This window comes from Protomyctophum parallelum, assembly GCF_964188405.1.
Source record: "Protomyctophum parallelum genome assembly, chromosome: 10".
NCBI lineage: Eukaryota > Metazoa > Chordata > Actinopteri > Myctophiformes > Myctophidae > Protomyctophum > Protomyctophum parallelum.
The window spans coordinates 5,445,463-5,470,865 of NC_139704.1; the positions used below are offsets into that span (position 1 = coordinate 5,445,463).

Consider the following 25,403-nt stretch of genomic DNA (forward strand, 5'->3'; position numbering starts at 1 on the left):
CTTTTTTCCAGTCGAACCATTACACATTATTACTTTCTGACCATTGTGTTACACTTCATAGAAAAGTGGTGCATATTTCAGCGTTTTCACTCTAAGCCAAGGCTCTATGCTATCCCTCCATCCATCCACCCAATGTGACCGCTATCACACCACTGACTCTACAGGTGTTCATCGGTTCATCTAGGCCATGAAAGCTTGTTTGTTTTTTGGCTCAGTGGGGAATGATGTTCCACCGCGGGTAGCTTCTGGCTTCCAAGTGATTGTCTGCACTCCATGGAAAGTGCACTGCGTGCAACTCCCCCGGCTGTCATGTGGGCATAATGTACCATGCCGTCCAATTTCACTGATCAAAACAGAGATCGAGAAAAAGTATCCCTGATTGAAACCAAACGGGCGTGCTCTAATGGCCCAAATGTGACACAGCATTGTTTTCTCTAGGCCCACAGCGTTTGTTTGTTTTGATCTTTCTGCTTGGGTCATCACTCGACCCGGGCCTTTGTGATCTCGTGTCACAAAGGGCGGTCAACAAACTCTGGAAGGCCCCAGGCAACGCGGGCGTGAGCTCTGGTCATGGCCAGTGGAGGGGGGGGAGGTTTTCGGGCGCTATTTCGCCGGCAGCTAGTGTCGGCCATCGTTTAGTCTAGTATGAGACAGCCACGGGTGAGCACCCGAGTTTGACACACTAAAGGCGCTTGAAGGGGGACCGTGCCACTCCGGGGAGATACCACCAACCCAGGTCGAGCAGGGGGGAGAGAGACGGAACCGGGCCATGTTTAAGACCAGCTACCTGCGCGAGGTGCGCAAGGAGAAATACGAGCACTCCGATTACCGCGATGAGGATGCAGAGGGCTCGGAATCCTCCGCTGGAGCCTCAGCCATCCAGGGCTGGGAGAGCCTGCAGGTATGGATCATTATGGGACCATATTATCTTCATTTTATTTTATTTATTTGTTTGTTTGCACATTTTTTTTTAAAACAATACATTTGAAATAAGTTAACAACAGCAAAACATGCTGCTGTGCCGGTGAGATTTAGAAAACCCTGTGGGGTTTATAAGGTTAATCCCACCACCTTTAACGACTAAAATACAAGGAAATCATAAAAAGACAATATGAATTATTTGGCAACATAAATAATACAACAATGGATGCACAGAATGAAAAAGAAAAAGTAAATATTAGTAGAAAAAAGTATAATGATGACATTTATTTTCATGTTACGATTATTGTGCCTGAAAATAATTGTGGTTAACGGTAATTATCTGTATAATCAATACATAATTATGTTACGATTATTGTGCCTGAAAACAATTGCCGGTAATTTTCTGGATAATCAATACATAATTATGCTTAAAACTCTTAAATGTCATTATTTTATTGACCACTTGACCACCACCAGCATCCATTTTCTGTGGGGTACATTAAAGGAGAATTCCATACTAGAAGGCTTTCTTACCTTTATCAATGGGGGTTGGGTTTTTGTGCTAATTCGCTTATTTCCATCTAAATAAGAAATAAAGTGTACCGCTTGGGATACTATTTACATTATGAAGAGAGGATATATACAAAAATAATAGATTTTTGAGCGATGGAAATAAGCGAATTAGGACATCACCCCATAGCCCCATTCAATTCAATGCAATTCATTGAGGGCTTATGGTAGGGGAAATAGCCAATAATGCACTTTTGCCCAAAATAACACCTGGACCTCTTTGGTGGGGACGTAACAACTACAAATAAGGTAAGAAAGCCTTCTAGTATGGAATTCTCCATTAACTCCAAAAACTGTATATCTCACTTGTGGAGCTTGTAGATCTGCTAGACCTTTTTTTCTTCTTTTTTTAGAGAGAGAGAGAGAGAGAGAGAGAGAGAGAGAGAGAGAGCAGAGCCAACACAGGTCTAAAAATGGCCATTCACAATGACCACAATATAAAATATAATAAAAAACATTATCATAATAATTTGGTCCCCACTTCTTGCAGTGTTTTTCTGTCACTGTATCTTGCCCTTACCCTCGAGGCCTAAACATTTTTGGCATTCTTTAAATTAAAATAGCCGATCTACAAGCTCACAAGGTGTCGATGTAGAACGCCTATTTTAATGTTAAGGTTGCGTCCACAGCACAACAATAAATTATGAACTATTATGAAGTTATAGTGCTCAGTGTTAAAGGGCAAGAACACTTTGGTAGAGGTTTGGGGTGTGTAGTTGCCTTAGCACGATGTAACCCCAAATGTGGACAAGAAATCAAAATAAATGCTCCATTGATTAGACATTCATCATTCAAATGATGTTCCTCAGTGACTTTTACTATTTTCTGTGAAACAGCTCTCAAAGTCACTCTTTTAGTTCAGCCCGAAAACAAACACAAACTAAGTTGCTTCAGACAAAATAGAACATTAAACTGTTTTTTTTTTAAATGTTTTATTCTTCGAAAAGGGTGGCTTATCAATCATCCATAGTATGTCCAAAACATTTCAGGATTCAAATAAAAAAATGGACCACTGCAATAGTCCAAAGTCAATTATTTAGTATTTGAAGATCCAGATCTTAATCAAAATAGCAAAAACAACAGGAAGTTGACATTTTGATTAAAATGAAAAGCAGGACTGGGTTTTATTACTAGTGTATATTGCCTGAATCAACTTTGTTTGTATTTGTTCATGTGCTAAAAGATTGACTTTGAGAGTCAATGAGGAGCATATTTTTAATGATGAATTTCTAATCAATGGAGCAATTATTTTAGATTTATTGTCCACCTTTGGAATTACATCATGGCAAGGTAACTATACTGTACACAACCCAGACCTCTACCAAAGTGCTATTGCCCTTTAAAGGTATATTCAGTGATTTCACTTAATTCAATTTTTTTTGTTTTGTTGTGATAATCCTCCCTACTATAGAGTGTGCTGGCCATATAAGGAGTTTCTCCCTGTCCCCAGTTAACCCCTGGGGGTCAAAAAACCGTAGGTTTCGTTTTTGACTCTCTATCCTGATTGGACGAAAGGCTGGGTCCCACAGCCAAAAACGAAACCTAAGGTTTTTTGAGTGAAATCACTGAATAATAATACCTTTAAGTGTATGACAATGATACATGATACATTAGCTGCAATACAATTATTGCGGTTTTGTTTTAATTTATTTATAGGACTGGGAGTCGATTAAAAAAAACCTTATCACATTAATTAGAAGCTTTGTAATGAATTAATCTAAATTAATCACGTGTTTAATTGCATGTCAATATTTGACCTGAGAAGCTATTTATTTTTGAAATTATAACCGATTTTGGTGTCATCAGTCAATGACTGAGTTTTCTACAATCAAAATTTCCCGTCCACTGGGCTAAGCAACGCAGTCTGATCGGCCTCTTCTCCCATTGCGTGCACTGGGATCTGTAGTTTGTTGGTTGGTGCACCGGTACGATCGTTACGCCTGAAACTCGAGCGATTAAAATGCGTAATGGGTTTTTTAATCGCACTATTCTTAACAAAATGAATCAGTTAATGTCCCAGCCCTATTTATTTATTTTCGCAATAAACGATAACGATTATCGTCCCCCATCCCCCCCCCCCCCCATCCCTCCCTATGTCCGCTGCATGCAGGAGCTCAACAGTCGCTTCGCCCGCTACATCAACAGGGCGCGCGTGCTGGAGCAGCGCAACGCCGTGTTCCGCAAGCAGCTGGAGACGCTGCAGCGCATGGAGGAGGCCAGCGGCCTGGAGGAGGCCTTCACAGAGCAGATCTCCGGCAACCGCCAGCGCATCCGCGAGCTCAACACCGACCACGCCAAGCTGGAGCGCGAGCTGAAGGAGGCCTGCCGCATGCTGGACGAGTTCACCAGCAAGTAAGTTTATGAAGCTCTCTGTCCATTTTGGGTCCATTTGTATGTATGAGTTATGGAGGTCCTTGAAATTAAAAGGTTTGAGAACCACTGCAAACTAAACGGAACTGAGCCGTAACTAGAAAAGGTGCCCCTCATATTATTGTGGCCTCCTGGTGGCGCTATAATAGCCCAATGTGAAGAGGGTGCCATTTCTTCTAACGCTGTTGATGGCAATTGGATTGTTTGAGGCATTTTGTTCCAAAAATGTGTTTTACAAAAATCCACCTGTTGGTGGCGCTATAACAGGCCAATGTGAAAAGGGTGGGATTTTTTTCCTCAGCCTATTAGGAAAGTGTGTGAAAAATGTCACGTAAATTGCATGCTACGTTCATGATTTGAGGCTTTTCTGTTCAAAATGGGCCAATCCTGCAACTTTGGAAGCCAATGTTAGACAATTGGGGTGGAATATGAAATATGGGACAGATCCGTCTTGAGCACATGACTGACATACTGTCTAACGATTTGCGGGATTTCTGGACAGAATCTAGAGGAAAAATGTGTTTTACAAAAGTTGGCCTTCTGGTTGCGCTATAAAAAGCAGATGTGAAAAATGCAGGTCAAAGGTTTTTTTCCTTGGCCTCTATAGGGAGTTTCACGCAGATGTGAAAAAATGTGAAAATCGGCCTCATGGTGGCGCTATAACAGGCCGTTCTGGAAAATGAGGGGCAGAGGTTTGTTGTTGGTACACAGGGAGTGTGTGTGCAAAGTTTGGCATCGACCGGATTAACGATGCCAGAGATCAGCTGGTACAGACACACGGACGGAGTGCAAAACATACTCTCCCCATGCCTTCGGCCTGGTGGAGACAACTGTGAAGGAAGTTGGGAAGCGGCCCGGAAGTAGGAAGTAGGAATTCTTTGTGCATATAGCCCACTGGAATGACCAAGCTCACTTCGATGTTTTCAAAGAATCTATCTTCATTCATCGTTTATGCTTCTAATTGTTTTTTGGCATTTGTTTTCAAAAATTGCTACTACAAACATGTGGCTATATGTAATGTATTGATTTTCTAAGATGCATATTCATATCCCAATGTTAATGTTTGCTACATGTTACGGCATGTGCATGTCTGTACCGCATGTTTGGCCTACTCCATCTTTTCTTGTGCTAATGGGTATGTCTCCATATGATTGAGCTAATTAGGGGTTGAACGGTACCGGTTGAGAGTGGCAAGCTTTGGGAGAGCTCTTGTATTGTTAGTCTGCATGGATGCATGATGCATCTTTTGCTGTATTGTTTGTGTATTGTAAGTGGTGATTGCAGCCAGGGACGTGCGGACTAGAGCAAGATCCCCAAATGCAGACTAGAGCAGGATCCCCAAATGCTATGTGTAAAATTGTGACGCCCTGTAAGCTTGCAGATCTGCTATTTTTGAATAGTCAGCGTATACAATATGGAAAAAGGGGTTTCAAATGTATGAACACATATTGCTGGGTGGCCCCTGGAACCCCCCCACGGACGTCTGGGGGTCTCCGGGCATTGAGCAGCAATGGACTAGAGAATGTTAGATTGGTAGGGGAGGGAATAGCTGATCTACGTGTGCGACATCACACCACACCAATCAAGCCTAAACTATTGGAGTTGTCACATACATGATGTTCTATACAGAGAGGGCATAAAATGCTAATAAAATGCTGCATTCAAGTTCATGAGAGATTTCAGAAAAGGCAATTCATTATAATGTTGAATGCTGCCTTCGGGTCTGGCATGGAAAGGACCGGGGATCATTTTTCATTTCTTTCTCTATTAAATGCTGTTTATTGTTTATCCTCATTAGTCTCTGCCTCAGCACAGCTGTGAGTATTCGTCATGGGGTAAAACAGTAGCCTACAATAAAGTAATCACAGTGCAATTACAAAATTGACAAACAAAAACAAAATGGCAATTAAAGAGACTATACAATATACACATTCACATACATACCAAAGACAAAAACAACAATTATCATAAATTACAAGAAAATGAAGAATTAAGATATGACATAAATGACAGAGTCATGAAGCAGCAAAGCAATAAAATGCATTTAAACAAAGATAGGTCAAAATAATTCACGATGAATACAATAAACTGACAAACATTAGACACAATCTAAAACAATCTCTTAATGCATCTCTTCTCAGTGTGTTCACAGCACCGTTTAACTTAAAACGGTGCTGTGGACACAGCCCCCCCTGAGCCCCCCGCCCTTAATAACTTAAAACTTTTAAGGTATTAAGGGCGGGGGCTGAAGATCCCCTTTGATGTCTACGAGTGCACAACACATGGCTGCATGTGTAACTGCATTTCTCGCAGGTTGCTTGCAGTGGTGGACAAGTTACCAATTACAGTACTCATGTACATGGCATGTAAAACCACTCCTTTTTGACATTCAAGTATGTCAATGATCCCATTCTGAACGGGCACCCATTTTGGTGTTAGCATCATGTTATGCTTTAGCTATTTAAAAATAGCAGATCTACAAGCTCATATCGCGCCACCGAGTGGCGCGATACGAGCTTGTAGGTCTGCTATTTTTGAAAAATCGAAGAACGACTGACATTTTTAGAATCTGATCTCAGGTCAGAATGGGTTCATCAGACCAGTGTGTGTCCGGCGGAAACCTCGTATGAATCTGATCTCAGGTCAGAATGGGTTAAATAACCTTAGTAATAGTCATGTGTGGCAATAAGAACCCCGCGCCCCTCGTGTTGCCTTCAACCGGAGAATGGATTTCTTGGGGTGGTGAGATCAGCCCCCTATAGCTAGGCTTCACTAACCCATTCTGACCTGAGATCAGATTCATACGAGGTTTCCGCCGGACACACACTGGTCTGATGAACCCATTCTGACCTGAGATCAGATTGTAAAAATGTCAGTCGCTCTTCGATTTTTCAAAAATAGCAGACCTACAAGCTCATATCGCGCCACTCGGTGGCGCGATATGAGCTTGTAGATCTGCTATTTTTAAATAGCTAAAGCATAACATGATGCTGACACTTCTTGACTTGAATATAAACTTAAGACTTGTTACAACTTACTAAGTACTATGTCTTGTGAAACTGAATACTGTATATAAGTCTGAATGACCATATAACGGGTTATTTTGTATCCAACCAAATGGGTCCATGGTGGTCCTTGAGACTACACTTGAGAACCTATAGTGGACTCCTAATGTGCCAAGTGTCACATTGAAGAAAACCTGAAACCTGAAAGAAAAAAAAAATTACAAGACAATTAAAGGTATATTCAGTGATTTCACTAAAAAAAACGTAGGTTTCGTTTTTGGCTGTGGGACCCAGCCTTTCGTCCAATCAGGATAGAGAGTCAAAAACGAAACCTAAGGTTTTTTGACCCCCAGGGGTTAACTGGGGACAGGGAGGAACTCCTTATATGGCCAGCACACTCTTTAGTAGGGAGGATTATCACAAAAAAATAAGTGATATTTGAATTAAGTGAAATCACTGAATATACCTTTAAAGTCTTTGTGACGGACACATTTCTGTCTGTGTACGGACATCTTGATGACCTGGTTTATGATGTATTATACAGTATATGTATTATATATGTAATCTGAAATCTGGAACATATTTTGATGAAGTTCTAGTTTTAGTTTAAAGAAATCTGCATGGTAGAGTACACTTATACATTCATAATAAGTATATATAGTTATACTGACTGCAGTGGGGGTATAGCCTGGCCTGGCTAATAAGCCAAGATGCGAATCAGCCGGAAATGTCCCTGGCACAAAATATTTTCGGATGTGGGTCAAATACGCAGCCAAATACATAATTATCAATGTGGGCATGGGGGGGTCCTTGACATGAAAATGTTTGAAAACCACAGATACAGCTATAGTGGAATAGACCTGCATTTAACCACTGTAAAAGTACTGTATAGCACTGACTTGATGCAACAATAATAGGGTCTTGATGCAACAAGACCGGGGTCTTGACGCAACTATAGCCTAACAAGGGGGCCGTGCTGGGGTGTTAGAATCCACATGAATGCTGAATGGTCATTTAGTGTGCTTATATGGTAATGTAGATATGCTTCCAGTAATGAGAAAGTGGGTAGCACTCCCCCCTCCCACACAATTGACATAAATAATCCATTTCAACTGAGAACATTGTTTTCATATAAAATACTAAATTATTGTTGTGCATCGACGCATACATTGGATAAATCAGTCACGCACACACCATGACATGGCAGGGCTCTATTCTAATCTGTGGAACTCTGTGTTTTCAGATACAGAAATGAATGTGAGTACCAGGAACATCTAAGAGGAACCCTGGACCAGCTCAACAAGGTATGGACGTCAACTCATTGTGAGATCAACATTCAATACTTATTTTTTATTTATTGCCATGTCCAACAGAGTTGATTGGAGTATGTTTCAGTGCTCTAAAAACAGACATACAAATAGACACATATTCACGTCACATATTCAGACAGTAGAATAAGATACAAAAGTATAAAAACAGGCCCAGGCCGTAGCGTAACGGTCTGGGCACAGGACTGGTGATCCAGTCGCGGTGTGCCGCGGGTTCGACTCCCGGACCCGACACGGCCTTTACCGCATGTCATCCCCCCATCTCTCTCCCGTTTCCTGTCAGCCTACTTTCTATCCCTTAAAAAATCAATAAAGGCGTAAGCCGCAAAAATATATCTTAAAAAAAAAAAAAGTATAAAAACATCATATCCACATTAGAGGGAAAAAAGGAACTAACCAGGTGCGCAACGGAGATAGCCAAAAGGTGATAATGATGAAAAGGTCAAAAGGTCACAGATCAAAAACGGGATCAAGACATAGATAAAAAGAGAGAGGATCCGGGCACTCAAAGTTAACCCATTCTGACCTGAGATCAGATTCTAAAAATGTCTATTACATCCTGACAGTTTCATTATTAACCCATTCTGACCTGAGATCAGATTCTAAAAGTGTCTTCGATTTTTCAAAAATAGCAGACCTACAAGCTCGTATATGAGCTTGTAGATCTGCTATTTTTCAATAGCTAAAGCATAACATGATGCCGACACCAAAATGAGTGCCCGGTCAGAATGGGTCAAAATGAATGCTTGCCCTGATGAAGACCTTGTTGGTCGAAACATGTTGGCACTAGTTGCCTTTTTAATTCAATAAAGGTTTTCCTCATTTTTAACTTTTGAGTGCCCGGATCAACTCACTGATAGAAATGCTGTCAGATCCACAGCACTCCAGCTGTGGATCTAACGATTATTTCAAGTGTTCACTTTGAATTTCGTTTTTCATTGTTTCTTTTAACAGTTTCCGTGCCGGGAATGGATTACTCCAGGTTAATGTCGCTGCCATAAAAGACTTACGCGACTTTTGTTTTATGTGTTTAATCCGCCGTAATGTAAACAAAAAAAAGAAAATTCTTTTTCGCCGCTTAGGAAGAGAGGAGGTGCATTTCGTGTTGACAATGAACCGGAAATCGTCACATGCTGTGAGCTGCTAGGGCTTCTGGGAAATTGAGGCCAATGCAAACGCATTGGGTTCAACGCCTCATGGAGGCGGGTCCTGTGCTGCCTCTTCTCGGTGTAGCAAGATGGCGGGTGGTTCGATCGTTCATAACAAACGGGGGGAGCTATTTTCGCTCGATTTTCGCGGATTAAAAGCCCAAATAATTCAGCGTGTGCTCTAAAGGTAATACAACAATCTCGGCAGTGAAGGGGGGTTGATTAAAATGCGGGTTAATCGTAAAAAACAGTCAAACTGTTAACCCTAGTCGTGTCCTCGTCTAGGCAACATTCAGGTAATTAATTGGCAAACTGTCATTTTATCTAGAATTATGCAATAGGTAGTTCAGAGAAAGCAATCTGATCGGTTGGAGTAGCTCTCTACCCCGTGCTTCAAACGAGCATGATGCCTAATCAAAACATTCAAAAATCACACTTGTGTGAAGTGAGGGGCGCTCTCGTCATCATACATCATCATACATCACATTCCGTGCTCAGCCAATCAAATCATCACAAAGGTCATTGCGGCCAATCACTTTTAGCGTCTTCACTTTTCAGCCCTCACATTTATCTTCAATAATGTACTTTGCTCAGCCAATCAAATCATCACTGTATGGGGCGATCAGCCAATCACCTGGAAAACTGGGCAGAGGGGCTATAGCGCCCCTCAAAAACAGCTGTGCTGGGCAGTTCCCGCAGGAAGTGGCTACAAGCTAAGCTATAGACATTTGCATTTGACATTTTCCGTCATAGTGGCTACATCTGTCATTAAAATATATATATATATTTAATGAATATCTTAGTTATAATGGAAAAGAGGGTGTGCGTTACTGCCAATTTTGAGGAAGGCAGCTAACGTGGAAACAATCTTTCACCTATTATACGGTCAAACAATTTATTTTTCTCGAATGAACCTTTAGAGTACGTGACAAAGGGGGCAGGAAGTTTACAATAGAGGGTATGCACATGCTTAAAGTGAATGGCACATTGAGTGGCAAAGCAACAGGCAAAGTGAGTTTAACATTGTTTAATGTCGTTTAATGCAATCAGATATAGGACTTTTCTGTGTGGATGTATGGGTTGTCAAGGCCAGGAAAGTAGTTTTTTGCCACTCAGTCAGTAGTCAGCGTTCCTGCATAACTTCCTGGTTTGATGATGATGTCACGCGCATAACCCTCTATAGCTAGTTGAAAAGGTGAATCAATATTCGGGAGCTGTAGCGGATAGCATCATTTGTATCAGTCGGGGAGTACTTCCTTAGAAAGTGTAGACATATATCAATATACATAATAACTTAGCTAAAATCAATAACTCACTCAAGGCCATGGTATAATAACAGTACCTTGGGGGATTCATTAATAATTCATTAATACGATGGTTCAGAATGCATGCACACACATACATAGCCTGCTATGATTTTACCTCCTTTTTCTCCATTCCTCATCTCGTCCCCTTCCCCTTCATTTTGCTATCCTTCGTCTATCGTTCTCTCTCTTCCCCCTAACCTCCCAATATCACCTCCCCTCCTCTCCTCTCCCCTTTTCCTCTCCCTACATCTCACAAGTTAAGCCCATGCACAACACAACGACTTTTGTGCCTTTGTGTGCAGGTTTTATTTTGTATAGGCTACTACTACCTTAACTAATGCACATTATACAACACTACATTATACATACACTTCTGCACTGCGTACGGAACAAGCCTGTCGGCTCGTTCCTGCAGCAACGCAGCCTGGTTAAACACTCCAAACACATTTGGCTTTATGGCCCAGTCTTGTCGCTGCTTGCAGCTATATTTTTTCTTGATCTCCTTGATCTCCCCCTTCTATTCTTTTTCTATGGAAAAATGATACGATGGGAACTGTGCACAAAAACAACCCATTTCACTCACTCTTTAAATACATCTGTGATGTGACAATAAAGCTGATTCTGATTATCTCTCTTCCCTGCCTCTCTCTGTCTCCCTCTGTCTCTCTCTCTCTCTCTCTCTGACAGGAGGCTGACAATGCTCTGCTCAGAAACCTGGAGTGTCAGATCGAGTCTCAGTTCCTGCAGGATGACGTCAGCGGCACCAAAGACAGACACAAGAAGGTCAGGGATGTGTTCATCATAAAACACACTGTACCGACGTAGTGAAGCATGGCAGCCCGGGGTCAATATCTTGTGTCACACAAGGTTCCATACAAATCAGAAGCAAATATTTCAGTGACAAATGTTGTATATGTTTGTAAAATTATAATCAATGATTTGTCAGAAATATTCCCAATTGTTTCTAAAATAGCAGACAAGACAAGACAAGACAAGCTCATAGGCCCTCATTTATCAATCGAGTGTAAAATCTGCCACAGATTCGAGTGCAGGTTTCGTAGTACACCCACGTCGCCACGGCATTTATAAAGTGATCGCAAACAGCTGATCCTTCCTTAATTTCGTTCTGACGTTAATAAATGTCACGGCTGAAATCTATCTGGCACGCCGTATTAAATCTAGCCTCGCCCTCGTTTTTGCGACATGAACAACGGCAATACGTTTCCTGAAACCATGGTTACATGAAAAAATAGGTTTCTCCCGTGCCTTGCTGCCCGCCTCACCCCCCTCTCTCATACACACGCACAGCACGCACACGCAACTTGCAAGCCCAACTAACTGGTGTGTTGTTAAACAAATAAAGAACGAACACCTGCATGAATTAAATAAAGCTGTCTGTTTCTCCTCTCGCTTCGCTTCCCTTGCTGCCCGCCTCACCCCCCGCACGCACGCACGCACATATCGCTATTTGCAAGCAACTTTCACTGTGTGTTGTTAGTTGTATATTAAATTATTAAAGTATTTTTAATTTAATATACAACAAGATATATTAGTGAACGAAAACCTGAACCTGTGAACCATAATTAAATAACAAATAGGCACACACACGCTGCTGTTTTGCAGGTGCTCCTCCTGTCCTGTCAGTCTGTCTGTCTCTCTCTATCACAGTGGTCCGTCCGTGACCAACTGACCATGCACGTTCGACAGTCTATTTAGATTGCCTCGCAGTCGTTAGTCACTGCAGTGGCCGGGCTGTCAACTGTCATTATATGAATGTGCAGCCAAAACCGTATATAGCCTCATGTGTGGCTGGTGGTGGGCTGGCTGGGTAATATACCTATATCTCCGATGCAGTTCCCACTTGCGCTGGCAGCCTGGCACGGTACATTTGGCATTCGAGCGACGCGTCGGGTTTATTATATTGCACATATACCGTAACTCCAGAAAGACATCGGCCTGCTGTAGATTAGGCTACAGTAGGCTATACCACGTTGGGACTCTCCGCAGCTGAGCTGCAGCACTGCTGCACTATACTCTCCAACGTCCCGTCATGGAAATATTTCAGCACAGACAGCCCAAATCCTCGCATGTATGCGCTCATGCAAAACACTGTTTAAATGGCTTAAAGATGGAGTGCCACCATTCTTTTCCACCCTAAAACATGATCATCAGGTATTATTACAATATAAGGGGGAAGAACTTTTTCCAAAAAGTGTACAGTATTTGTTAAAATCATGCTTTTATGTGGACACGCCCACCAGTTCATTAAGTATGCCTGGTTTGCCTGGTGGGTGGTGATGGGTGGTGATCCACCTGAACTGAAGCCGCACCCACAGCTTTAGTTTTATGATAAAGGGGGAGGGGTTAGGGGAGGGGCTGATAGTGTGGTGTCACTATATTACTGTTTACTTCATTGGCCCGTTTGACTGTCAAGGGTTCAGCCTCCAGGAAGAAACCCTAAATACAAAGTCAATACACCATTGCACATACTAACGACTCCAGGGTGTCTAATGAAGTACGGTCACCTCATAGACACATGAAAAACTGGAAAAATAAAAAAATTGTGGCACTCCATCTTTAAGCATCTCTTGCAACATTGTTTATAATTGCGCGATTTTATCTCCTACTAATTTCATATGATACATTAACATTTTTATTTATTTATTTTTTACATGTAGCCCATATACATTATACATACCTTTTATATAAACATTTTAGGAGTGAATACATATATGTTTAGATGCCTGTGACAGCCTCTCAGCTGGTCAAACAATGCTGCTCCGCTGTTCTACGACAGAAAAACAGCCAAGGACAAAGCTACGCCAGCTACCGACCAGACGTGGGTTTTGAACGTTGTCACGTTCAATTTCAAGCTTTGCCGGAAATGTTAAATGCCGAAAATGTCGGTAATTTTGGCGTGCGCCCATATTTTGGCGTACGCACGGTTGATAAATGAGGGCCATAGTGTGGCACAAAGTGATGTGCTATGAACTGTATTCTGTTATTTTTTAATAGCCAAAGTATGCTTTTTAGTGACACTAAATGTGACACAGATGCTTTCCCGGTCTATAAATCGGTGCAAGATGTTCACATCAGGGTACCCCAGGCCAGGGAAGGTGTGTAATGTTTCCGTCGAATCCCACTGTCGTCACTGAATGATGTGATTGTCCTGTCCTGTCCCCCTGCACAAGAACCTTGTCACTGAATGATGTGATTGTCCTGTCCTGTCCCCCTGCACAAGAACCTTGTCACTGAATGATGTGATTGTCCTGTCCCCCTGCACAAGAACCTTGTCACTGAATGATGTGATTGTCCTGTCCCCCTGCACAAGAACCTTGTCACTGAATGATGTGATTGTCCTGTCCCCCTGCACAAGAACCTTGTCACTGAATGATGTGATTGTCCTGTCCTGTCCCCCTGCACAAGAACCTTGTCACTGAATGATGTGATTGTCCTGTCCCCCTCCACAAGAACCTTGTCACTGAATGATGTGATTGTCCTGTCCCCCTGCACAAGAACCTTGTCACTGAATGATGTGATTGTCCTGTCCCCCTGCACAAGAACCTTGTCACTGAATGATGTGATTGTCCTGTCCCCCTCCACAAGAACCTTGTCACTGAATGATGTGATTGTCCTGTCCCCCTCCACAAGAACCTTGTCACTGAATGATGTGATTGTCCTGTCCCCCTCCACAAGAACCTTGTCACTGAATGATGTGATTGTCCTGTCCGTCCCCCTCCACAATAACCTTGTCACTGAATGATGTGATTGTCCTGTCCCCCTCCACAAGAACCTTGTCACTGAATGATGTGATTGTCCTGTCCCCCTCCACAAGAACCTTGTCACTGAATGATGTGATTGTCCTGTCCCCCTCCACAAGAACCTTGTCACTGAATGATGTGATTGTCCTGTCCCCCTGCACAAGAACCTTGTCACTGAATGATGTGATTGTCCTGTCCCCCTCCACAAGAACCTTGCAGAGATCCAGACCTACGTGAACATCCTGCACCAGATCAACCAGACCATGCCACTGCTCCCCAACGCGCCTGGGGGCATCTCCGAGGTAAGATCACGCACGTGCACGCCGCGCACTCACGCATGCACACATTACTATACCTGTGAGGACCTCAACCTTTTAGGACAGCATTGGAAATAGCCGAACAACAGCCGGGACAAAATAATGCAGATCTACAAGTTCCAAAACGCGTCATGCTTGTGAGTTTGTAGATGGGCTATTTTCCAACAAAGTATAAAATAGCTAAAACACCTGAGCCTAACCTCTAAATGCCTGATCCTATAGCCCTCCCTAACCTCAAGCTGAATCTCTTAGTCTTGTGAGGACCAGGAAAATTGGCCTTCTCACAATGTCTATTTCTGAAAATAATTCAACTATACTTGTGGACACATTTGGTCCTCACAAGTATAGTAATACAGTGAGTGTTTTCCTAAGGCATTAGATGGCGGGCCAGAACATAATATGAAAGGCTAATTTAAGACATTAATAGTTACAAAGTTACTGGATCTCCATGACAGACTATAAGACATATGACTACATTTGTGATACAGATAATTAATCAAAATGTAAGTTAATAGGTGTCATAATAAACGGCAAAAGAGCCGTTTCCCCCTTTACATTTGTGAATAGTAACACCAGTAACTCCAATTGTAGTGGAGCCTAATTCATAATCTTCATGATTTTACACATGGAAATTAAGTCATAAAAATGAAGCTCACCCATTTGATTCCCATTGCTAGACGTCCTCCAAACACAGCTGCTATACCGATTACAGAAATCCTCAGTGTATTACTCGTTTTCAACTCAATCATCACGCTAAAATATGTATATAGGTTGTGTACAGGTTTAAAAAAAAGTCCCCTGGCTTCTCTGCCATCACTTTGTAAACAAACCTGCATAAGTGTGGACCTACGGGCCCATAGCCTGGAGGGATGCGACTCTCTGATTGGTTCAGAAACTTAGATCCTGCCGTCTGAGGCTGAAACTTCAAAATAAAATGCCCCCCCCCCCCCCCAAAAAAGCCATTTTACTATACCTTTAAAAAAATGACATAATCGGGGCCTGATTTCCGATCACATGATCCGATTGGGACAACCCTAGTATGTATGTATTATTTTTCAACGTAGCACAAATCTGGCTTCAAATATAATGTGCGCAAAAATGACAATGTATTATTATTATCATCATTATTATTATGAAGGAACAAGAGAAGCAGCTGGCCCAGAGGAGGCTGCCGGGGATGCAGAGCCAGCTGGAGGAGTACAAGACCGCCCTCTGTCAGCTGCAAGGGCAGAAGCAGCGTCTGCAGAACGAGGTGGGTGCCCATTCTGACCTGAGATCAGATTCATACGAGGTTTCCACTGGACACACACTGGTCTGATCAACCCATTCTGACCTGAGATCAGATTCTAAAAATGTCAGTCGCTCTTCGATTTTTCAAAAATAGCAGACCTACAAGCTCGTATCGCGCCACTCGGTGGCGCGATATGAGCTTGTAGATCTGCTATTTTTAAATAGCTAAAGCATAACATGATGCCGACACCAAAATGGGTGCCCGGTCAGAATGGGTTAAAGGTATATTCAGTGATTTCACTCAAAAAACCGTAGGTTTCGTTTTTGGCTGGGACCTAAGCCTTTCGTCCAATCAGGATAGAGAGTCAAAAACAAAACCTAAGGTTTTTTTACCCCCAGGGGTTAACTGGGGACAGGGAGGAACTCCTTATATGGTCAGCACACTCTATAGTAGGGAGGATTATCACAACAAAACAAAAAAATAAGTGATATTTGAATTAAGTGAAATCACTGAATATACCTTTGAGTAAAAGTGCTAAAGTATTGGCATCAAAATGCACTTACCAGTACCAAAAGTAAAAGTAGCCTACTCATCATGCAGAAATGGCCCATTTCAAGTGTTGAAATGTAGGCCTATAAAAATAATCTTTTGAAAATAGCAGATCTATGGCACGTATCTGTACAGAAATATAAATAATCAAGAGTATTTGTATATTGGATACTTAGATTTTCACTACATTTCAAAGACAAATAGTGCACTTGGCTATATATCTTTTAGATCTTGAGCTGAAAAGTTTGGGAACCGACTGCTTTAAATCCCAGGTTCCCATGTAGCTAAATTATTGGTAGTTAGGAACCAAAATGGACCCGTATAGCTCTGTAATGCAGCGTATGTAAAAATGTATAGATTCTTACACAAACATTAACACTGAGGGTCCCAATCGGTGTAGAAATCCAGCATGCCAGACTGGTTGGAGCTGATAGAAAAGCAACAGTAACTGAAAACACCACTCGTAACACGACACCAGGTGCCACTGGTGTCGGCTGAGAACAGGAAACAGAGGATAGAAAATAAAATAGTCTAATAGTAATACATTAAAGTGGCTGATGAGTGTACTGTACATCTGTGCTGTGAATGATTCGTGGCACCAGATGGCAGCCACGGCATTCTCATGACTCAGAAACTATACTTGGAACATACACTTTGAACAGGACTGTGGGACCCAATCACTGGAATTGTGCTTATCACAGGAATTGTGGAGTTGAGGCATTACATTTAGTTTGTTTGACTCTGTTCCACAGATATAATGTTCTTAATGTTCCAGTTCTTATAGCATAAAAGATGCAAGACTGGCTCAGATATGCAGAGTTTCTCATGTTTATTTGAGAACGCTCTGAGCATCTGCCCGGTCTTGCATCTTGCATGCAGGGAGGAACTCCTTATATGGTCAGCACACTCTATAGTAGGGAGGATTATCACGAAAATCACACCCGTGTGAAGTGAGGGGCGCTAATACATTAAAGTCTAACTAGGTGATGTAATGGAGATGTAAAAAAGGGTCCCGACCCCGACCACAAGGTTGAGCACCACTGCTCTAATTGATGTACAGTAGTGCACACACCGTAAGACAATACAGTGACATAATCATATGCATTCCCTAAGATGACGTGTTTTTATGATGTGGGACATTTGTTTTGTCTTCCTACAGGTTTTCACTAAAGACATACCCCAGCTGTCTGCCCAAATGTTGCTGTGCACTCTGTTCATGCTCGCTGTCATGTATTGTTTCTCTGCCTGCATTACCTAGCTACACTACGCTTATCTGTGTGGATTTATATACAGTGGTGGAAAATGTATTCAAATGTTTTACTTCAGTAAAAGTACTTGCAATATAGAAATACATTATAAGTAAATGTCCTGAATTTGAGTAAAAGTATTGGCATCAAGATGTACTTAAAGTACCACAAGTAAAAGTACTCAGTAAACACAATGTCCATTTTCAAGTTTTCAAGTGTATTACAACTAATATTTTGAAAATAGCAGATCACGATTCATTCATGAGCTTGTAGATTCAAATGCCCCAAATGTATATAGGGTTAATCAATAGGCTATCTACAAAGTAACTAGTAACTAAAGTTTATAAATTAATGTATTGTAGTAAAAAGTACAATGTTTCGATCCAGAATGTAGTGGAGTAGAAGTACAAAGTACACAATTGTACATTTAATTACTTAAGTAAATGTACTTAGTTACTTTCCACCACTGTTTATGATACATTTTGTCTTATAGCTGCACCTACACTAATGCATTAGCCCCTTTATTAAAGGCTTTTTAACTTTTCCACAAGAGTGCCTTGGTCTCATCCTTTTTACATCAATCCCTTCCTCTTTTTCCCTACAAAGTATGCTATAAACGCTAAGTATGCCTTGACCGCCCATACATCCAAACCCAAAAGTCCTGTCTGATTGTATTAAACAATGTTAAAGTCACCATATTGCAGTGAGAACGGAAAGGGTTTTGTTTAATTAATTAAAAACCCACCATAGACATGATGTCATGTCGTGCAAGTGATTATTTTTGTGTCTCTGAGTTTGGAAGCGCTCATTTTCAATAACGCAACACGCTGCTGCCTCCTGCATCATGTATAATTTAGAGACGCCGGACCGTTGAGTGATTTCCAGCGAGCGCTTCCAAACTCCAACGCTCCATGCTGCTCAATTAAATGTTTCGCCACTCAGATGTAGATGCGGGGGGATGTGGGGGGGGGGGTGACCCGGTGGAAAAGTGAGTGACGCATGTGCACACTGACTCTCCGTTCCCTTCCACAGACCACAGGGATGGAGCAGACCATCAAGAGCACACAGGACGGCTACGACAACGAGATCCAGGGCTACAACGAGCAGATCGAGTCCCTGCGCCGGGAGATCGAGGAGGCCGAGCGGACGCTGGAGAGGATCACCAACGAGTGCAGACACCTGGCCATGTACCAGACCTCCCTGGAGAACGAGCTGGACAGGTGAGGGCTCCCATGCAGCAGTGTTTGTTTTTTGATTCAGTTTCAGTCATAGTCTTTTGAACGACTGAATTACATTTTGTTTTAGTCATATTTTTAGTTTCGTCGGCTAAAAGGTATTTTGACAGGCCTTGACGGTGTTGCAATGGCTTGATTATACACTTGGTTGCGTGCTGAAAAAATAGCTGATCTACAAGCTCACAGCGCGTTGCGTAGCTCGGCTATTTTATGAACACCTGAGCACAACCAAACATAAGATTACTTCTACTGGATCTCTTCTCCACTAGTCCCTAACATTTTAGTCCAGTTTGCATTTGTTGGTGCAATTAATAGCTTCGTTTTTATTTTGTTTTGATCAGTGAAAAAAGGTAGTTTCCCCACAGTTTTAGTCATCAATATTAGCACTGCCTGGCAGACATGTTTTTGTTACTTGTATCTTCGCCAGCTAGCTGTTAGATGTTTAGATATACTGAGGCACCACACTGTCTCTCTGCTATGTAGGCTACCGTATGTATTTATCTTGCTTACTGTAAGTCGTGTGTTGTGGATAACTTCTAAATTGTAAATTTCAGGTACAAGAGGATCATCGAGAACGAGGACAACAGGTAGGCCACACACACACACACACACACACACACACACACACACACACACACACACACACACACACAATCACCAGTAGGTTACTTATAAAGACCATGAAATGGAGCAAGGGATCACTACTAATCACTACTAGCAAGGAATCACTAATGAGACTACATACAGTTTGTGAGAATCACTGCACTGCATCATCCACAGGATGGCGCTGCTTGACATTATATATATATTCTTTTTAAATCAGCACTGCCATGAGCAGCATGCTTATTATGGTTACAGGAAGAGTGGGCAATTGAATTAAACAAGAAATTGCCAATTAAATTGACAATGTATTTAAAAAAATCTCAATAGTAGTAACTAAGTAATGTAAAGTATTGATCATTTGAAATTGCACAGTGCATCATTATCAGACCAAAATGTACCCTTCAACTTCTTGCTTATCCCATTCTGACCGGGCACCCATTTTGGTGTCGGCATCATGTTATGCTTTAGCTATTTAAAAATAGCAGATCTACAAGCTCATATCGCGCCACCGAGTGGCGCGATACGAGCTTGTAGGTCTGCTATTTTTGAAAAAAATCGAAGAACGACTGACATTTTTAGAATCTGATCTCAGGTCAGAATGGGTTCATCAGGACCAGTGTGTGTCCGGCGGAAACCTCGTATGAATCTGATCTCAGGTCAGAATGGATTAAATGCCCACAACGACTGGGGTGACCAGATGTCCCTCTTTGCGTGGGACAGTCCCTCATTTACAAGACTTTTCAGGCGTCCCACAAATTGAGACCCTGTCCCACATTGTGACGGGCAGGCATCAAATGCCCTAATAGTTAGTCCCCTAATAGTTGGCCTTCTGTTTTAAAGCTCTCTCATTGTCTCTTCCTGCAAGATGTGTTTTTAAGCCTGTTGAAAAAGCATGAAAATAAATCATGATTTTCATGTTCATGTTCATGCATGTTCAAGTCAATTATACTTTACATTCCTTCAAAACATTTTCCTTTTGTCAGGAACTGACAAACAAAGGCAGGAGAAGAAGATTACATAAACGTGACTTTACTTGGTAGATGACATAGAATAACAGAATTATATAGGCCAACATGTACACCGAACATAGAACCTGACACTAACTTCAGATCCAGCACTGAGCCAAACACAAGGACAGGGTAATAGTCACTGGAGCTCATCACCCAGCAGGCTCAGCTGGTCCCAGCAGGTGATGGCAATCAGAGGCAATCAGAGGTGCAGGACAATGGGAGAGGCAGAGGAAAATCATCGGCAAACAGGGAGGGGTTGAGGCCGTGACCATGACAGGTTTTTAAGGCCTTTTCAGACGGGGAGCAACTGACTCGCCTAGTAATTCATTTTCAATTAAAGTCACGTGCTTATTTTGGACGCACGGAGAAGTGGCGGGGCGATGTCACGGTCCTGCGCACGTGCTCGTTTCGTGCACACGCCCCACGGGCGACTATACACCTGGATTGTGGCGACCTTTAGTTTTTTCAAAGCCTGTGTCACTGGCTCTCTGTCTGAAAGAACATTTAGTGGCAAAAAATGTTAACAGATGTGGGTTCCACCACCAGATAGAAAGTCACCTGTAAGTATATGTTGTCCTTCTGTTCTTGAAAGGTAAGCCTCTTTTTATAATGTATTCTCCCTCTCCTCGCAGGTTGAATTCAGCGATAATTGGAACTCCCATCACCCTGTTCTGCACCAATTACCGCTACACTCACACACCCACTGTCACAAGCAGGGGAAGAGGTGAGACATCACACAGCTGCTTCACATTTATAATCTCTGCGCACACGCACACACACACACACACACACTACATTGCAATACTGCAATGTAGGAATACTCTGTTACAAATAGAAGACCAGAATTAAAAATGTACCTAAAAGTACCAAAGTATTGGCATCAAAATCCCGTTTCCAAGTTTTCAAATCCATTAAATGTTAATGCTAGATCATAAGATGTCGCATCGGGACTTGTAATTAAGTTACAATTGCCCATCTTTTGCCACCCCCCCTATAGAATGACTAGAATCGCCAATGACTACGAGTAAAACAAAATCTAAAACTTGCTATCAAAATGAACACTTTGGTGTGTGCGTTCCCAGACATCACCCAGCAGGGCCTCCAGGACATCACCAGCATCAAGCCTCGCCAGAAGATCCTGGCCAAGAAGGTCCTGCACCAGAAGAAGAAGGAGCTCAGCCCCCGGGACGTGCTGGACAGCAGCCACGAGGACAGAGGAGCAGGAGGAGGAGGAGGAGAGGGAGACGGGGAGAGTGTGAGCAGAGCCGAGAACAGGCCCCTGTGCACCGTAGCCCTGTCGCCCCAGGTAGGAATGGGACTTTTAACGATCGTGTATTCAATCAGTCAGTCAGTCAGTCAGTCAATCTAAATAAAAACGAAATAACAAAAAACTAAATTGGGGGTAAAAAAAATACTAAAAAACGATAATATTAACAAGTAGGGGGAAAAAGTCAAAACTAACTAAAACTAACCTATAATGAAAAATCCCAAACTATCTTCAGTGCCACCTGGTGGTCACCAGTTTAGGCTCTGAGTGCCAATTCTCCCATTATAAAAAAAGAGGGCGTTTTAAAAAAAAATGTAAAAAAAAAAGAATTGTAAAAAAAATATATATATATATATATATATATTTATTTATTTATTTTATTACGTCTTTACGGGCATGGCACTCAGTGCAAAGACGTCTCGGTTACGGGATTACGTCCCTGGCACTATTATAACCTTTATTCCTCACAGGACGTGCCCGACGGCGCCCAGATCAGCAAGGCCTTCGACACGCTGTGCAACATCGTGCGGGACCGCATGCGCAAGTACAAGAACAAGCCCGAGCCCATCGCCGACTTCTACACCAAGGGCCGCTACGTCCTGGTGACGGGCGACAGCAGCTTCCTGCACCCGTGCTTCTACACCTCCACGCCGTCCGCGGGCCACATCTACGTCACCATCTGCGACGGCATGATGCCGCCCTACGACCCCTACGGCTTCGACACGCCCACCCCCCCTCCCCCCCAGCCCATGCCGCCCATGCCTATGCCCGTGCCCATGCCGGCGCCCGTGCCCATGCCCGCGCCCATGCCGGACCCCGCGCCCGCGCCCATGCCGCCCGCGCCCATGCCGGACCCCAACCCCGGGAAGAAGGGGGGCAAGGGAAAGGACCCTGCAGGCGGTGGAGGTAAAGGTAAAGGTATGTAAAATGGGAGGCTTTTGGTTTCTATAAGCATGTTATGCTTTAGCTATTTAAAAATAGCAGATCTACAAGCTCATATCGCGCCACCGAGTGGCGCGATACGAGCTTGTAGGTCTGCTATTTTTGAAAAATCGAAGAGCGACTGACATTTTTAGAATCTGATCTCAGGTCAGAATGGGTTCATCAGACCAGTGTGTGTCCGGCGGAAACCTCGTATGAATCTGATCTCAGGTCAGAATGGGTTATTGTAGATGTGGATGTCATCACACCATAGAGACAGAGTTGTCTCTCTCCCCAGAGCTTCAGCCCAGTACCCCCATTAGCAGAAGTACAATCGTTACACAGGCTTTATTCTATAGCGGACTCGCACAGTCGACATGTTTGAAATAGGTTTGCGTGAGTCGGGCTGTTTTGTAAGGAGTTTGTTAGGGAAGAACAGGTGACGATCAGCTCCCTTGCAGCGGGTGGACATCTATCTAATAATTAACCCATTCTGACCGGGCACCCCTTTTGGTGTCGGCATCATGTTATGCTTTAGCTATTGAAAAATAGCAGATCTACAAGCTCATATCGCGCCACCGAGTGGCGCGATACGAGCTTGTAGGTCTGCTATTTTTGGAAAAATCAAAGAACGACTGACATTTTTAGAATCTGATCTCAGGTCAGAATGGGTTAATCAGACCAGTGTGTGTCCAGTGGAAAACCTCGTATGAATCTGATCTCAGGTCAGAATGGGTTAATGCGTTAAATTAATCAATACCACAATTGATTGTTGTGATTATTTTCCCCACCACAGGTAAGGATCCCACCCCGTCGAAACCTAAAGATCCCAGCCCCGGCCCCGGCCCTTCCCCCGCGGGCCCCAGCAGGGACGACAGCGGCCGAGAGCCCTCCCCCTCCCGCCATCCCGCCAGAGTCTACAGGGACGGGGACAGCTTCTATGAGAAGGTGGAGGTGCACGAGCACGTGGAGAAGATCTCCAGGGACCGCAGGGTCAAGGGCTACGAGGAGACCGACATGGTGGTGGAGACCATGATCCAGAAGACCAACAAAAAATAAGGAAACCCCTCCCTAAACCCCCCTCAACCCCCACCCCTGGTCTGGCTCCACTACACCACAAGAGTTAGTAAACCAGTGCTTCTCAACCAAGGACCCCCAAATTTGCTATATATAAGGCCATGGAAACCCCATAACTCTGAAAGTGTACCAATGCGGAAATGTCTGACTGACTTTGGACCAAACACAGTAAGCAAATGGGACTACGGGTCCATTTCGTTCCTAACTAGCGGCCGTTTTAGCTGGGGGACCCCCTCAAGGACCCTTGGAGCCCCTCTTTGAGAACCACTGCAGTGCAAACAAGCACACTGACATGCTGCTGTTACGTGATGATCTGCGACGGAGATATCAGATCAGCTTGTTATTAACGACCAAAAAAACGCACATTCCTACTCGGTTTTTTTCCCAGCGCGCCATTTTCGCTTGCACTTCAACCGGACTTCACATCCGGCATTCTGTTTTATTTTATTTTTTATTTTTTATTTTCAAGATGATTTCCTGCCCTCAAGTACTGCTGTTGTTAACATCCTACTCACCACGCTCATGCTCATAGGACCTTTGCTGTCTGAAAACCTGGAAGATAATGAAGCTTACATGCCACGGTTAAATGCTATACAAACTATAAAAATTCTATAAAAATAAGAAAAAAAAGAAAGATGAAGTTGTGCCACCCTTCCAACTCTGCCTTGGATGCCACTGCCAGCCCCTTCACACAGTTTTGCTGTGTTATCAATTTGCCTTGAAAGAATATTGATCAATAAAGCAATAAAAAACAAGATTAAAAAATCTGGTGATGCCTCCGTTTGTTCTGCTTCATCATACACACATCACATTTATGGCTTTTTTTTTTTTTTATCCCACGATTTTCCCCAGTATCAATTGTAATGTAATCCTGGGCGCTACTACACTCCTTCTGCCAATCCGGAGAGAGAAACCTCATGTTTCCTCCTATGCATGAGGAGTCCAAGCCGCTTCTTTTCACCTGACAGGGGGGGGGGGGGGGGGGCGTTTCCCCAGTTGGACGTAGCGCGTCGGAGAACATGCAAACTCCACACAGAGATGCCCTTTTGCTAACCCCACCTATAGGGTATGGGCACTGATGACCGCGGAGGAGAGAACACGCCACTAGCGCCCACAGCGGGAATCAAAACCCAGGACCTTCCAGCTGTAAGGTGACAGCGCTACCGACTACGCCACTGTGTTTCCCACCCCACGTCATTCATTATAGCTATAAAATCTAAAATTACACAGACGCTTTAACCTGCTTCAACCCTTAAAGTAATTTCCCCTGGCTCTTGGACAGAAACAGATTTTGCTCGTGTTGCTTGAGTACGGGGTCAGTCTGCATGACGCAGGCTGCATTCAGTCGTCGTCCCCCCCCCCCCCCCCCCCCCCCCCGGGGTGAAGGGGTGTTATGTGGAGTGCTGCGACAGGCAGACGTGCTGAGTACTCATCCGTCCTTCATCAGGTGTGTGTCTTGTGACCTGAAGGGCCTCACTCTCTCTGTCGTCTACACTCTGAGTAATCCACTCTCCTGTTCAGGGAGGAAGGAGGGAG

At 43.2% G+C, this 25,403-nt stretch overlaps 1 protein-coding gene across 1 annotated transcript; it reads left to right on the top strand.

Moving 5' to 3' along the window:
* Positions 1-769: 769 nt before the first annotated feature.
* On the top strand, positions 770-23,849 carry bfsp1 (beaded filament structural protein 1; the record flags this gene model as incomplete). Its single annotated transcript, XM_083774287.1, has 12 exons — positions 770-901; positions 3,602-3,843; positions 8,110-8,170; positions 11,337-11,432; positions 14,620-14,712; positions 15,866-15,979; positions 18,787-18,974; positions 19,544-19,576; positions 21,235-21,326; positions 21,685-21,908; positions 22,340-22,787; positions 23,587-23,849. 12 exons carry the CDS (start codon positions 770-772, stop codon positions 23,847-23,849), a joined length of 1,986 nt encoding a protein of 661 aa, XP_083630413.1.
* Positions 23,850-25,403: the final 1,554 nt, after the last annotated feature.